Source organism: Galleria mellonella, unplaced genomic scaffold (genome assembly GCF_026898425.1).
Source record: "Galleria mellonella isolate WM207_F2 unplaced genomic scaffold, CSIRO_AGI_GalMel_v1 utg56, whole genome shotgun sequence".
NCBI lineage: Eukaryota > Metazoa > Arthropoda > Insecta > Lepidoptera > Pyralidae > Galleria > Galleria mellonella.
This window is the reverse complement of record NW_026442117.1, coordinates 1,473,614-1,488,752: the sequence shown is the minus strand read 5'-3', so window position 1 is coordinate 1,488,752 and position 15,139 is coordinate 1,473,614. Positions and strand designations below refer to the sequence as shown.

The following is a 15,139-nucleotide window of genomic DNA, read 5'->3' as shown; positions in this document are numbered from 1 at the left end:
CGAAATAGCAACGTTTTCCATTAGGCGTCTCGTTCTTTCACATGCGTGCGGTAGCGTAAACATATCTATAAGTGGATACATTTGCCAAAAGAGCTGAGATCTAAAACGTGTAGACATTCAAAGATCTTTATGAAAATAGACGAAATTAATGTGATCCCATCTTTGTCCCGCAGCGTGATTATAAGTGACGAGACAGAAGACCAAGACTTGAATAGACTCCAAAGGGGTCTCCGCTTCGTATGCCGGGTGGCGAAGGCGTCGATTCCGTTCCAGGCGCTACTGCTGCTGCTGTTGGGTGCCGCCGCCCTCGCCCCCCACGCCCACTCTGACTGCCGCTCCCCCGGCCTGGCCCTGGAACCGGTCCTGCGATACCCCGAGGGACCCCCACCGCTCTGATCCCGAAAGCGAAAGTGAACGACGCGCATCACATCAAGCGAGCACAAAAAAAGCCAGCCTCCCCTCTGGGCTGACGTAAAACAACAGTTTTCACCGATAAAACGTGTCTATGACCAATCGTTCTTTATCGGTGGCAACTGCAGTTTCGAATTTAGAAAGAAAAAAAAAAAGAAAATGGCCGCTTTTGATATTAGCGCATGCGCTCTCGCCACTGCTTTTAGTGCAAAACGCGGTGTCCGAGCGCGCGTACCATGTGACATTCCAATTTTGAATGGTGCTATGCCGCGGCCGCCCGCCGCCGCGTGTAAATAGAGTTTTTGTATATTTGTTATGTGTCGGCCGATTGGATTGTGGGACAGTTTGTTAGCGGCGGCGGACGCATCGCGAAACGATACGCGCCAACTAATCAAACGAAATATTTATACATATTATAGAGTGTATTTATTATTATTTATATATATATATATATATATACATAAATTATATCTGTGTATTAAAAATATGGCGCCGCACAAATCATAACGAGACGGCTTTCGATTCACATTCGCATTGTTACTTAAATATTAGATAGTAAGGACTGTTTATAATAAAGTCAAATAAACATTGCATTGATAAAAACTATGTTTTATTAGACACGTATTAATAGATACTACATATATACAAATATTTACACTTTGCTTCTTCAACATTCGCCTGGAAAATAAAATATGAATTTTTTTTACCAATTTTATAAATATGAAAATAAGTTTGTTTGTAACCTCTTGAGCGATTTCACGGCTTGACCAGTATGAAATTTGGTAAACATGTAACATATGGTATGGAGATTGGAGAAGGCCATAGGCTACTTCTTATCCTGGCCACATGGACGAGGTCGCCGGTAAAAGCAAGTTAAGAAATAAATATACAACTTTAAAGTGGGGGAGACTTTTTAATGGATGACAATGGAATGGTATTGTCTCCTGTGGAGATTAAACTAATGACAATGGAATGGTTACCCCGCCTGCGCTAACGGTATACGCTGGCAGAGCACCAGTGAGGAATGATAGGTGAAAATTAAAACGTAGGTCAGCTAGCCCATCGTGATGAATATACCTGGAATTCAGCACGATGATTTCTAAGCGGCACCACGTGGAGGTCGACCTAACCTATAATATTGCTAGCAATGGGACAGGTAGTCCGCACTACTAACAATCCCTTCTCGCCCTTAGAGATACTTAGATGAAGGATATATGACATGATACATGGTTAAAATGAAATTTTGTAAAAAGTGATATCACCGATGTTCAAGAGAGGCAGGGATAGCTGGTGTGGTGTCGTCGAGCGGAATGGAACGGTCCACGCCGTCGCTGCAGCGCTGCGCTGCACACGCTGCTACTGCACGCCTTGCACGGAACCGAGCGGCTCTGCTGCAATTTCAAACAATTTTTTGCTACAATTTCAAAATGTGCCCAAGACCGTTTTCTTAATGGATGATAATGAAACTGTAACCCCATCTGCGCTAACGGTTAAAGCTGGCGGAGCACCTGTGAGGGATACTAGGTGAGAATGAAAGGGCAGGTCAGTTAGCCCATCGTGGCGAATACACCTGGAATTCGGCACGATGGTTTCTAGGGGGGACCATGTGGAGGTCCTGACGATGTGTGGACCTGACGGAGTGTATTGCTAACAATGGGGCTACTAATCCTCATTTTTAACAATTCATTATACCCCCAAGTAGTTGTGTTTGCATGGCTGTACGAGTATTTCGATTTAGAGGGTGGGATATGGCAGTGAATTTATAGGGTACAGAGGAATAACACCTGAGTCCTCGGGATGAAAAGGATTGTTAGCAATGGAGTTTGACAGCCCCATTGCTAGCCACACCTCGACGTGGTTCCCCCTGAAACCATCGTGAACAATTCTTGTGAAATTCGTCACGATGGGCTAACTGACCTGCTTCATCGTCACTTATCACTCATCATTGGTACCCCGCCGGTGTATACCGATGGCGTGGGTGGGGTTACCACTCAATTATCACCCATTAAAAAAACACCTGAGTCCTCAGGATTGGCAACGCATAGGGAGTATCATGGGCGAAACAGTATACTCTGTTATATCCATGGTACCTACTGCTCATGTCTTTAAGCGACGGTTATCACTTTCCATCAAAGGGGCCATCAGCTTGTTTACCATTCTAAGTTGAATAAAAAAATTTAATTTAAAAATCATGTGACACAAATACAGTCCTTTGTTCTTTGAAATTGTATTATTGTAATTCACTGGGTTTGTAAATCAAGGTCAAGTCGAATGTAGACGATACCAGAAATAATGCGTACAAACAATACGCAATTGTCACTTGAGTCAATATTTGTTATTCAGAGGCATCAGCGGCAATATCATACTGTCACGTAGTTATCTAGTTTTGTTTCTAGGGTTCCGTATTAAATCATCATAAATCATTAATGGCAATCTCGCCTGCGTTATTGGTATATGCTGACGGGGTCTCGGTAAAATATAGATAGATAAGTAATTTATTTGCATTACTTACAGCACACAAACAGCAATAGACACAAATGCACAGTGAAAAAATACCAAAATGGTTACGTACAGTACAGTTTGAAAGGAATTTTGTCCCGCAAACTCTCAGACTGTGGAATGAGTTCCCTGTCGAAGTTTTCCCTAAAAACTACAGTATGGGGTTCTTCAATAAGGATTTACCTAATAAGATTTTATTCAGGGTCGACAACATGCACATGATACTCGTAGTGCTCCAGGCGTCCATGGACTACAGTGACCGTTTAGTATCAGTCAGGCAATATGTTTGTTTATCACCTTCTTGGTATAAAAAATGGGCTCTCATTCACTGACACAGGTTAGTTGGCCCATCATGGAGAATTTATTAGGATTTAATCACGATAGTTTCTAGAGAAAACCGCATAGAGGGCAACTTGATAGAGAATATATTACTGGCAATAGGAGCAATACCTAATCCCTAATGAAAGGTATTTGTTACTACTACTTGCCGCCCGCAGGGCCGGGTGGGCAACAGGCGCACAGCACCGGCGCCGGCGCACGCGCCGCGCATCACAGCCGCCCGCGCACTGCTGCGCAGTAGCAGCGTCAGCCACAATATCAGCACCTGCACCACACCGACCACTCCTCGTTTAAATCATTATTATATCTCTCGGCTTTTTGGTAAGACATATTCTGTTAATTTAGCAAATGAGAATGTTGAAGGTAAGATCCGAAATTCTCCTTTTTTTTTTTAATGAATGACAATGGAATGGTACCCCGCCCGCGCTACCGGTATACATTGGCGGAGCACCAGTGAGCGATGATTGGTGAGGATGAAAAGGTAAGTCAGTGCGCCCATCATGACGAATTCAAAGATGAATGGTTTCCAGGAGGAACCGCGTGGAGGTCGACCTGATAGGGTATATTGGTAGCAATAGGGGCTAACCTCACCGTTACTAACAATCCCTTCCCCCCCCCCCCGCAATTCTACTGCCAGCCTATATCCCATCGTTATAACCGAAAGAAAGCTATGCAAGTATAAATCTTTTAAGATAGAAACACGAATGGAACAGAAACGCCCAAAGCAACTAATTTTGGGCACGTCTTCTGGTGTTCTTATACTCTTCTTTTCCTATATTGTTTTTCTGAAAATTGGATTTTTTTGTAGAATAAACTTAGGAACAAAACTTTTTAATGTATAAAAATGGTGAGTTCCGGTTGAAGCGGTACACCAGGTCAGTTGGACCATCGTGATGCTAGCGGGATATCAAGGAGGAATAATAGGTAAACACATCAGACCAGTTGGCCTATAATAGCGACTCACGACAAATTAAACACTAGTTTCCAGAAGGGACCACGTGGAGGATCTAACATAGATATGGCAAATGGTATAACGTTAAATATACCGGCCTGTCGCGTTGTAATGAATTCACCGAAAATAAACCGTGGTAATTTTTTTTAATAAGTGAAAATGGAATAATTACTGAGCCTGTGCTTTCGGCATACGCTGGCGGGGTGCCAGCAAAGGGTAAATATATGAAGATGAAAAGGCAGATCAGTTAGCTCATAGTAATAAATTCACCTGGGATTAAGCGCGATTATTTTAAGAGGAGACCACCATTTAATTTAATGCCATTTAATTATTACCCATCGAAGACAAGAAATGTTGCAAGCATTAGAGCTGCCAGTTCCTAATACTAACAATCCCAAACCCTTGGAACAAGCTCGAACGATATCTAAGATCTCGGATCTTTGATGTCGTTTGTCGAGTAGTGACAGTGTAGTAGTGTACCTGCAGCAGGCAGACGAGCATGTTGAAGCAGTGCAGCGCGAGCAACGCTCGGGCGAGCGGCGCGCGTACAGCGTCCACGCAGCCGCGAGCCGCCTGCGACGCCGCCGCCAGCGCCGCCTCGCCGTCCACGCCCGCCGCCTGATCAGCGCCATATTATCTTTACTGATCCTCTATTTTTTTTTACAACACAGGGGGCAAACGAGCTTGTCACTTGATGGTAAATGATTATAGCCGCCCATGATCACCCACAACACCAACATCATTGCAGGTGTGCTGCCGGTCTTTTAAAAAGGAATATGCTCTTTTATTGAAGATTATGATATCGTATATATCGTATTGGTTCGGAAATACCGCTGCTGGAAATTAATTCCAAATAGTGGTTGTATGTGGAAGAAAGTGCCTTGAAAAACGCACGGTGGAAGACCGCCACTCGTCCATATGGTTGGGATGATATTTTAGTTTATGGCAGGTTATACGGTGGTGAAAATCAGCAGCAGGTATCAATCCGAACAATTCCTTAGTATTTTGTTTTAATACAATTTCTTTAAAAGCTAATCAAGTTATCAATAAGTGATCTCCGGATGTGATCATCGAATGTGGTACGAGTACATTGAACCTGAATAATTAAACTGAAACGGTTTCGTCTGATGAAATCTATGCTCCAACCTTCGTACGCCCTTATCGAAAACCCCGAGAGTTTTCAACTCGAATTGTCGCATTCAGTACGCATTCAGTGCCTGGTAAACAATTAAACAGCGGACGATAACAACGATAAGCTAGTGGAAACTGTCCAAGCAGTGGGAGCAAAATTTTCAAGACCCAATACTCAAAAAGAACCCAAAAACTATCTGATCGCACTCTAGATCTTATGAGGAAACGGCGTGAATAATAGTCCCAATCTTCAACATCTACGTCATATGGGCAGCTTAATATGCAAATCTCCAAGTGTATACGACATGGCATAATCCAGTTATATACTGTATTATATATAAATATAATATCCATAATCATTCATTCAATTCCTTTATATCCAAAATCATTTACAATGGATTAAACCATAATATTGAAATAAAACTTCATGTTTATTCCTAATATTTTATCATGTAGGTACGCTTAAGTCTTAAATACCCCAGTATATTCTCATCTTCCCTAAAAAAGAAGCATAATTAAAGAAAGGCAAGATAAACCTGCTGCAGAGGGTCATGGTAGCAGGCAGCCAGCACGCGCGAAGTGCAACAGGAGTACGGTGTAACCGGCGGGAGCACCTTGCCATCGGAGCCCGCTATTCTGCAAAGTTCCATAAAGGCTAGAAAATATGTCATGACATTAAATGACTGAAGAAATTTGAATGTAATTTGGTAGAAGTTAATGCCAAAAAATTAACAATATATAGGTGTAATGACAAGTTATTTTTAACTTATACACAAAGTTCGTGAACTAAAGGGAGTCTGTACAAAAGTTGTTTACTTGGGTACCTGCATCACAATCATGTTTCGATCGTGATTTTTAATAATAATAATATTATTTGCTCGAAATGTGGTACAAAGGTCTTAAATGGTAACTGAGCTACACATTTCGCCTTATCTAAAGGCATGCAAATTGTGTCAAATTTTATCCCCGTGACCATAATTATTTTACAAATACAGCCAACTAACTACGTGCCTCATAATCAAATCAGAATCTTCATTAAAGAAGTCCATGTTAAGCCAAGGTATCTCGTGCCAGTCGCCAGGCTTGTCGGCACCACAACAATTCAACTCCACCTGTGGAATCCAAAATAACTATTATAATAAATTTTATAATACTTATAAACCCCATCCTCTCGCCTGGGTATCGTAAGAGGCGACTAAAGGACTCCATGGTCGAGGGATAGGCAGCAGCATCCTACTTAAAACATCATCAAATCCTAACTTTGTTTGTCAACCCGAATACTAAGCGTGGCAACGACTGGCAGAACCACCCTTATGGGCGAGACCTATATTCAGCAGTCGACAGTTCTGACGACAGTTCAGTACGTTAGTTCTGCCAACAGTTCAGTTCGTTTAACTTCCTACCGCCATCTACTGGCAACATTTATTCATGACAAGAAAAAAAATCATTTATTTTTACAATAATTCATTAAATCTATTGAGTGGTTTCGAAAAATAGCGTGCACGAAGATCACAATACCGAGATTTTAGGTCTCTACAATATCATTATGTAGAAATTCTTTTATACATATTACCTGCATCGTATCCATCAGACGCTTCCACATTGGTTCTGTGAGGTACTGTGAGATGCCGATACGTAGTGATGATGACAGTTCTTTCATCAGCGCCTGTGAATAATAGTATAATTATTGGAAGTAATGACAATTTAAAGGTTTTTTTTATGAACTTAAAATGGTAAACAAGTTGACGACCCACCTGATGAAAGGATATAACCGTCGCCTATAGACATGAGATGGAAGTCTATGTTCAGCAATGGACAGTTTATGACGAGATTAGTTATGTGTATGGGGTAAAGGACAAAGTAGTTGTAACTATGCAAAAAACAAACTATTATTAGCCAAACCAATGTACTGGTTACATGCGAAATATCTTTCTTTTTTTGTTCAACTTGGAATGGTAAATAAGCTGATGGCCCACCTGATGGAAAGTGGTAACCGTTGCCTATAGACATGAGAAGTACCGTGGACATAACAGAGTATACTGTTTCGCCCATGATACCTGCCATGCGTTGCCATTTGTGAGGACTCAGGTGTTTATTCCTCTGTACCCTGTAAATTCACGCCATATCCCACCATTCCACCACCAATTATAAAAGAAGCAGCCTCCAATTCAGAAAACGAACTTTAATGACTATTAAGATCTGAGTATTCTGGGTTGTGGCTTCCAATATTAATTGCCTTGTTTCTTATAACACATCTTAGCTTGAAAGCTAGGCAGTTATTGATTAGTGGCATTTATTGAAACAATTTGCATTGCACGCCGTGTCAGTGGATGCAGGTGGCTCAGGATCGCAGTCTATGGAGGAGCAGAAGAAGAACTGCTATATCCTTATAGCAGTTTATGGAGGAGGTCTCTGATCAGCAGTGGGCAGATGGAGGGAAAGGGTTAGTTAGCAATAAGGATTAATGGTCCCACTAAACAAGCCTTATGAGGTCTACCTCCACGCGGTTCTCCTTGGAAACCATTGTGATTAATACTTATTGCATTCGTCATGACGGGCTAACAAACCTGCTTTCATACTCATCTATCCTCCCTCACTGGTGCCCCGTCAGTGTATATCTGTAGCGCAGGCGGGGTTAGAATTCTATTATCATCCATTAAAAAAATCAGTGGACGGATAATGGCAGAAATGATAATAATGATGATTGTAGCCATTCTTTGTAACTTCTAAGGAGCGAATAAAAATCGCATATAAAAACACATTAAAGGTATCACAGTAGTATTACATTTAAGCTTAAGACTATGTACCTTCATCGTGCCTCTGCAAGCTGCATATACCAAAAGTCCATTAGCAGCCACCATTGTGCCACTGGCGAGCCATATCCTGCTGACCGTACTAGCTCGGGGCCAGTACGGAGTTTGTAAGAGAAGCGTGATGAGACGGAGACCACTCGTGTAGTGAAGCTTCATGGCGTATGCTTGTAATAGGATCAAACCGTATAGGAGGTACACTGTCAGCTAAAACGTATGCACATTATTGTATGATTTATGTTTTTTTTAATGGATGACAGTGGAGTAGTTACCCCGTCGCGCTAACGGTATATGCTGGCGGGGCACCAGTGAGTGATGATAAATGAGAATGAAACAGGTCAGTAGTCCATTTTCGAACCGATACGACAACATAACCTTCAAGAAAAGAGCATATTCCTTTTTAAAAGGCCGGCAACACACCTGCAATTAGTGTTGTGGGTGATCATGGGCGGCGGTAGTCACTTACCACCAGGTGAGCCGCATGCTCGTTTGCCACCTGTGTTTTAAAAAAAAATAGTAAAGAATTCATACAGTTCGTCACGATGGGCCAACTGACCTGCTGTCATCGTTACCGATCATCTTTCTCTAGTGCCCAATCAGCGCATACCGATAGCGCAGGCGGAGTTCATCATCATATCAGTGTTTAATCATTCACTGCTGAACATAAGCCTCCCCCTTAGGAGGTTTCGCCAGTAGGTGTCACGCTTGGCAGACGAATTGGCAAACGCAGTTAGGCTTTAAAGACGTTTTAAGAGGAACGCTTATGCCCATCTCTCGCCCTTCCTTAGTCGCCTCTTACGGGAAAAAGAGGTGGCCCATTCTATGCCGGGATCACACGGCCAAACGGAGTTACCATTCTATTTTCACCCATTCACAAAAAGTCATTTGAAGACGGCATACCTTATGAATATGCTCGAGTAGAGACATCACCTTCAACGAGGTATTATAACAGAATATGACCATACAGAGTGACACGACCAATTGCGCGATCAGCAGCGCGCGCAGCACGCCGGCCAGCTGCTGCCTGCAGTCCTTGCTGAGTGTGACCACGCCCCACGCCATCGGTCGACATTTTGTGCAACCATACTAGCTTAGCTTGTTCTACGATAGATCGGTTCTGTATTTCCCTGTACATACCAAACCGCACCATATCAGCCGGAGAAAAGGGATTGTTACTAATGACTTCCGACAACGTTGCTAACAACGTTGCTTGGGTACCTCTGTCCCATTTGTGTTTCAACCGTGAAGCAGTTGTATTTGCATGGCTGTGTTTTGGTTTGAAGGGTGGGATATGGCGTGAATTTACAGGGTACAGAGGCATAACACCTTAGTCTTCAGGAATGACAACACATGGGGATATCATGGACGAAACAGCATACTCTGTTATGTCCATGGTACTGTTCATGTCTGACGACGATTACCATTTTCAATCAGGTGGGCCGTCAGCTTGTTTGCCATTCTAACTTACATAAAAAAAATACTTAAAATATATTTTTTTATATTTCTACTGAACTGTACGGGATTGAAATTATTTATTTAAAAAAAAAAAAAACTATACTTACAATTCAACTATATTCTATAAGCAACATAATTTCCGACTAAATTATTTTTTTATTTTTCGAAACAATATAACGGTGGCTCATGACAGTTTCATGACATTATTCATAATGCTGTAAATTGTCTATTGAATTTATTTTAAACTGAACTAATAAAAATAGGTTACCTATACCTATACCTATATTTTTAATAATTCAGTTTTATGTCTAGATTTTTTTTACAACACAGCGGGCAAACGAGCGTGCGGCTCATCTTTTTTTTATACCACTGAGGTGGCAAACAAGCACATGGCCCGCCTGATGGTAAGCAGTTACTGTAGCCTATGAACGCCTGCAATACCAGAGGTATTACGCGCGCGTTGCCGACCCTGAAGAAACCTCTTTACCCCCCTTTTGAAGAACCCCATGCTGTAGTCTCTTGGGAAAACCTCGGCAGGGAGCTCATTCCATAACCTGATGGTAAGTGACTACCGCCGCCCATGATCACCCACAACACCAACAGCATTGCAGATGTGCTGCCGGTCTTCTAAAAAGGAAGATTATAAACAATTATAATTTATGAATAATAATTTTTTTTTTATGATCTGACACTACTTAGTAGTTTGTGTTCATACAAATTCATTATTTATATAAGTAAACATTTTTGAAAAAAGCAACAGCTGAGTTTATTACTCGTTCTTCTTGGCTGAACTTGCGTTCCAAATAACGAAATACCGCCCAGTAATGAAAAAAAATTACTTATAAAAAATTATTTAATCTAATTATTTATTTACTTAAATCAAGATTTACTTGAATAAAAATTTTTCTTTCTTTTTTTTTTCAAATAGCTAATAAATTGATGTCGGTTGTTGGAGGGCAATGCCCCCGGTAACCATAGTAACGTTATATCATTGAGGAATGTTTGTAGCACATACATATTTCTTTGGTGTAAATATTTTTCCACTTTAACAATGATTTAATACTCTTTATTGAATTATTCCAACTATTTAAAGACTATTTCCTGTATATAATACTGGCAGCTTACATTTGGAGAAATAAAATAAGTTTTAATAAGTATTAAAAGTGGCGGGAAATTTGAAATCTATTGTTATTCTTTTATTTATTGCCTAGAAACGATTGAATTGATTGTAATTCTAATAGTTACGTTTAGCATTCAAGAATTTATAATAACATAGGACTTATTTAGTTATTAATTAAGTGTTAATTGGTAGCACAGTTAATATGGCGGAAACAGTTAAAAAGAGAGTTAAAGTGGCATGGAGCGACGACTTGAGTTATGATTCGGAAGAAGAAAGAGGTAAAAATTAGCAAAATATCTTCAAAGCCTTAAGATTATTTTCCTTAATGTTTTACGCTGTTAACTTTCTTAATTATACAAAACTATCATACCTACTTGTACAACAATTAGTCCGTTACCCTAAAGGTGTCTTGAAAAGATTGCTCTTAGCAATAAGACCGCCTTACTGTACTTATACAATTGTATCGTTGTGTTTGTAAATTGTCTTGCTTATTTCCTATATTGTATAATGCAAATAAAGTATACTTATTCATTCATTCATTCATTATTTATTGATTAGTTATCGTAAGTTTTAAATAAGACCGATCAGTCTTATTACAGAAATCTTAACAGTCTTAGTTTCTATTTGGTCAATACAGTTATTTAAATAAACAAAAAAAAAATACATTTAAAAAATAATACAATATTTTTTTTTACTTAAAGTGTATTAACATATATTTTTTTTACGTAAATAATTATTGTTTACGAATAAGGCAGTATCATGGACGAACCAGTATACTCTATTATGTTCATGGTACTGTTCATGTCTATTGGCGACGGTTACCACTTTCCATCAGGTGGGCCGTCAGCTTGTTTGCCATTGTAAGTTGCATAAAAAAAATTATTTAAGTAGATATGTACTTAATATATATTCTATACGGTACTTTATTACTTACTTAAACAATTACGTTTTATGCTACAGAAACAAGCATACGGCCCGCCTGATGGTAAACGAATAACGTTAACCGTCTGCAATCAACGTAACATAATCCGAATAAAGATTTTTACATACTTTTCGTATAATCTCATTTTTGACCTTCTAATACTCTGACCGCGTATTTTTTTTTCACAACAATAAAATATTTTGCTTCGACAAATAATAGCAGTATGAGTATTTAGCCATCTAGCGAGATTCTGGGAAACAATATAAATTTTTTTTATACAACTTAGAATGGCAAACAAGCTGACGGCCCACCTGATGGAAAGTGGTAACCGTCGCCTATAGACATGAGCAGTACCATGGACATAACAGAGTATACTGATTCGCTCACGATACCCCCATGCGTTGCCATTCCTGAAGACTCAGATGTTATTCCTCTGTACCCTGTAAATTCACGCCATATCCCACACTTCAAACCGAAACACAGCCATGCAAACACAACTGCTTCACGGTAGAAACACGAATGGGACAGGGGTACCCAAGCAATCGATTTTTGTACAAAGGATAACATTATTGATGTAATAAACATAAAAAAACGAGCGCGTCGAAATGGCGGGATGCGTAAAATTAAACTAGTAAATACTGCAGGCGGAAATCGCGGGATGCCCGCTCAGAGGGTTTTTTTTTGATGGGTGAAAATGGTATGATAACCCCGCCTGCGCTAACGGGATACGCTGGCGGAGCACCAGTGAAGGGTGATAGATGAGAATGAAAACAGGACAGTTAGCCCATCATGATGAATTCATCAGCCATGATAGTTTCCAGGGGGAACCGCGAGGAGGTCGACCTGGTTGGGTATATTGCTAGCAATGGGATTCTCAGTCTCCATTACTAACAATCTCTTTTCCCCCTCCGGGTTAATGTTAGATTAGTCAATACCCATATTCAAATTTTTCCCAACTCTTGAAGAGCGCGAACGCCTGGCGCAGCTGGAGCGGGAACTCGCCGAGCTCCCCGTCAAGCCCACATACCCTCCCGATGAGTTGGAGAAGCTGGTATCGTACGTGATGAGGATGACCACCCTCTACGATTTACGCGACGAAGACTGGACCGATGATGTGAAACATGTATGAGACCATTAACAAATTAATAAGTAGATACCTTCAATTAAAAATTACTCGATAGTTACTATATCTCATAATAAGCGTAAGTTCGTCGGAAAATAATAAACATTAACATATTAATTTAATGTATTTTTTAAAACAGGCTATTGAAGAGTGGTTTTTAGAGCCACGAGCTCTTATCCTCTGCGTGTACTTCAAAGGCGACAAGCTAAAAGCAACGTCCGATATACCACTATCGCCAGTCTTCGACCTGACTTACTTCTTGCGACAACCCGATTTTGTGTTTAAAGCGGAAAGCTTCCATGATGACATAGTATTTGGAACATTTGTAGACTCTGTAGAAGCGAACATGATACAGATTTTGGAGTACGTGTACGCGCCGTATTTCTTCGCTATAAACACGTGGCCTGACAGTGAGTACAATTTATTTTATAATAGGTAGAAGGTTCTGACAGCGTCGGGCTGGCCATATAGTCAAGGTGGCATTTGCCAGCCGGACTCTAGCCTGCGTGGGCTCCTCATGGGCCTGTTTTACGAGGCTTACGGTGCCGCTACCAACTGATGCAACTATACTACACTGTTGTACATCATCTGGTCTCAGACCCCGTGCTTGTGGTCAGCCACCCGGGTCCTTCCAGCCAGTCCGACCCTGGGTTCTGATACATTTAATTGTAATAGAGTACAAGGATGATCTAAAAGATGAATAAAATAAAACATAATATCAATGCTAGACGAGAAAAAATCGAAATAAAACTGCATACCACGCCATATCCACCGTGGCAAACTATCATCTTTTAAACTTGTGCCCATAATGCATAAGAAATGTGATTAGCAAAGCCTATTTTGCACCCTTCACGCATTGTCAATCCTGAGAATTAAGAAATTATGCAGTACTTTCACTCCTCTGTTACACAATATCACCAAACTTATTTCCTTTCAGGTGTAAAAAGTGAATTCTGCTCCCACATACACACATTTCTTGCAAAACTCACTGACATGTACTACAAAATGCTTGGTCTTACTGTCCTGTACATACCTCGAGAAGGCCAACAATTGTCTTTTGAGGCGGCCAGTGCTGACCGCGAACTAGTTAAAAGGTTAGAAGGAGTCGTGGTGTACTGGACACATCAGATCAAGTCCTGTATAGAGGACCAAGCATTCGTCGCTTCGCAGAAGGAACTTCTGTGTCCGAGCGATGAATATGACTTCTGGGTGTACAGACGTAAGTTGTAGATAATTTAAATTGAATTTAATAAAGATTTTATATTTATATAAGATTGGATATTATATTTTACCGGAGGGAGACTTTGTACAAAAGTCGTTTGCTTGAGTATCTCTGGTGAATTTACTGGGTACAGAAACTCAAACTCTGTTATGTCCAGGATATTATTCATGTCTATAAGCGACAGTTACGGCTTTTCATCAGGTGACCCGTCAACTTATTTGCCATTTTTAGTTGCATAAAAGACATATTAACCACATATGCTTATACATAATTATTATGAACGCAGATTTTTAATGCCATGGCGTTCTTTTAAAATATTTTATCATTGAATATTCTATGTATCAATAGTAATAATGTGCAAACCCCCTTTATGGGTGAAGCCCATGTACATCAGTGGATAATTAACAGCTGATATGATGATGATGATTATGACTACTTAAAATTATTTAAAACTTTTCTATTGGTAAAAAAAAACTGTTTACAGATGAGAATCTCAGTTCTCTACGTCATCAACTGAAAAACCCTGCGGTTAAACATATCACGAAAATCCTAGTAACTACACACTCTACGTTTATCCACCAGTTTCAGTCTCTATGCGAAGAGATCGTCCAGAAGATAAACGAAGCTACCTCCAACATAGAATACCTTCAAGTTATCAAACAACCGTGCGCCATATTGGAGTGCGTCGTAGACCCTGACGAGATCTCTAAGCATATTCCCCAAATTATCAACCTATTTAGATTTATCTGGATGGAATCTCCTTACTACAACTCAGAGACACGTATCACTAACCTTTTCAAAGCTCTAAGCAATCAAATCATCATTCTCTGCAGAACGTATATAAATCTTGATGAATTATTTGGTGGCGCGACAAAAAAAGCCCTTGGAGAGTTTAGTAAATGCATTGATTGTTGCAAGAAATATAGGGAAATATACGATACGATGGCGGAAGCTCATAACGAAATGAAACCTAATAGTTGGGAGCTAGATACGGGATCGATTTTCAATTATATCGACTCGTTTGTGCAAAGATGCTTCGATATGTTGGATGTGTGTAATTGCATGATTATATTTGGAAGGTAGGATACTTCGGTTTTGTGTAAGATTCACGCCAGAACAGGATTTGAACCTAGGCTATCTAATGTAACTCTTCGA

At 40.3% G+C, this 15,139-nt stretch overlaps 3 protein-coding genes across 9 annotated transcripts in view; 2 read left to right on the top strand and 1 right to left on the bottom strand.

Moving 5' to 3' along the window:
* LOC113512474 (muscle-specific protein 300 kDa) overlaps positions 1-1,014 on the top strand; it is a 232,148-nt gene extending 231,134 nt beyond the window's left edge. For all 7 annotated transcript variants that reach the window (XM_052899082.1, XM_052899079.1, XM_052899081.1 and 4 more), the window contains one exon: positions 174-1,014. In XM_052899082.1, coding sequence (XP_052755042.1) covers positions 174-396 — 223 coding nt within the window. In that variant the 3' untranslated portion in view covers positions 397-1,014. The remainder of the gene's footprint in view (positions 1-173) is intronic.
* A 2,299-nt stretch (positions 1,015-3,313) lies between these two features.
* Positions 3,314-10,024, bottom strand: LOC113512582 (peripherin-2-like). Its single transcript, XM_052899084.1, has 8 exons — positions 9,705-10,024; positions 9,043-9,269; positions 8,140-8,349; positions 6,906-6,998; positions 6,344-6,444; positions 5,869-5,968; positions 4,682-4,819; positions 3,314-3,514 (listed from the first exon to the last, which is right to left on the bottom strand). Exons 2-8 carry the CDS (start codon positions 9,202-9,204, stop codon positions 3,368-3,370), a joined length of 951 nt encoding a protein of 316 aa, XP_052755044.1. The 5' UTR covers positions 9,205-9,269; positions 9,705-10,024; the 3' UTR covers positions 3,314-3,367.
* Positions 10,025-10,830: 806 nt separating this feature from the next.
* LOC113522343 (dynein axonemal heavy chain 2) overlaps positions 10,831-15,139 on the top strand; it is an 82,013-nt gene continuing 77,704 nt past the window's right edge. The window contains 5 exon segments of the mRNA XM_052899075.1: positions 10,831-10,995; positions 12,605-12,762; positions 12,902-13,172; positions 13,700-13,981; positions 14,469-15,063. Coding sequence (XP_052755035.1) covers positions 10,920-10,995; positions 12,605-12,762; positions 12,902-13,172; positions 13,700-13,981; positions 14,469-15,063 — 1,382 coding nt within the window. The 5' untranslated portion in view covers positions 10,831-10,919.

Coding starts and splice junctions, on each gene's coding strand:
- LOC113512582 (XM_052899084.1), bottom strand. CDS start 9,204: ATGGCGTGGGGCGTGGTCACACTCAGCAAGGACTGCAGGCAGCAGCTG. Junction 6,999..8,139: donor CTTGCAGAGGCACGATGAAG/GTACATAGTCTT, acceptor TATTATTCACAG/GCGCTGATGAAAGAACTGTC. Junction 5,969..6,343: donor GATTCTGATTTGATTATGAG/GCACGTAGTTAG, acceptor GGAACTTTGCAG/AATAGCGGGCTCCGATGGCA.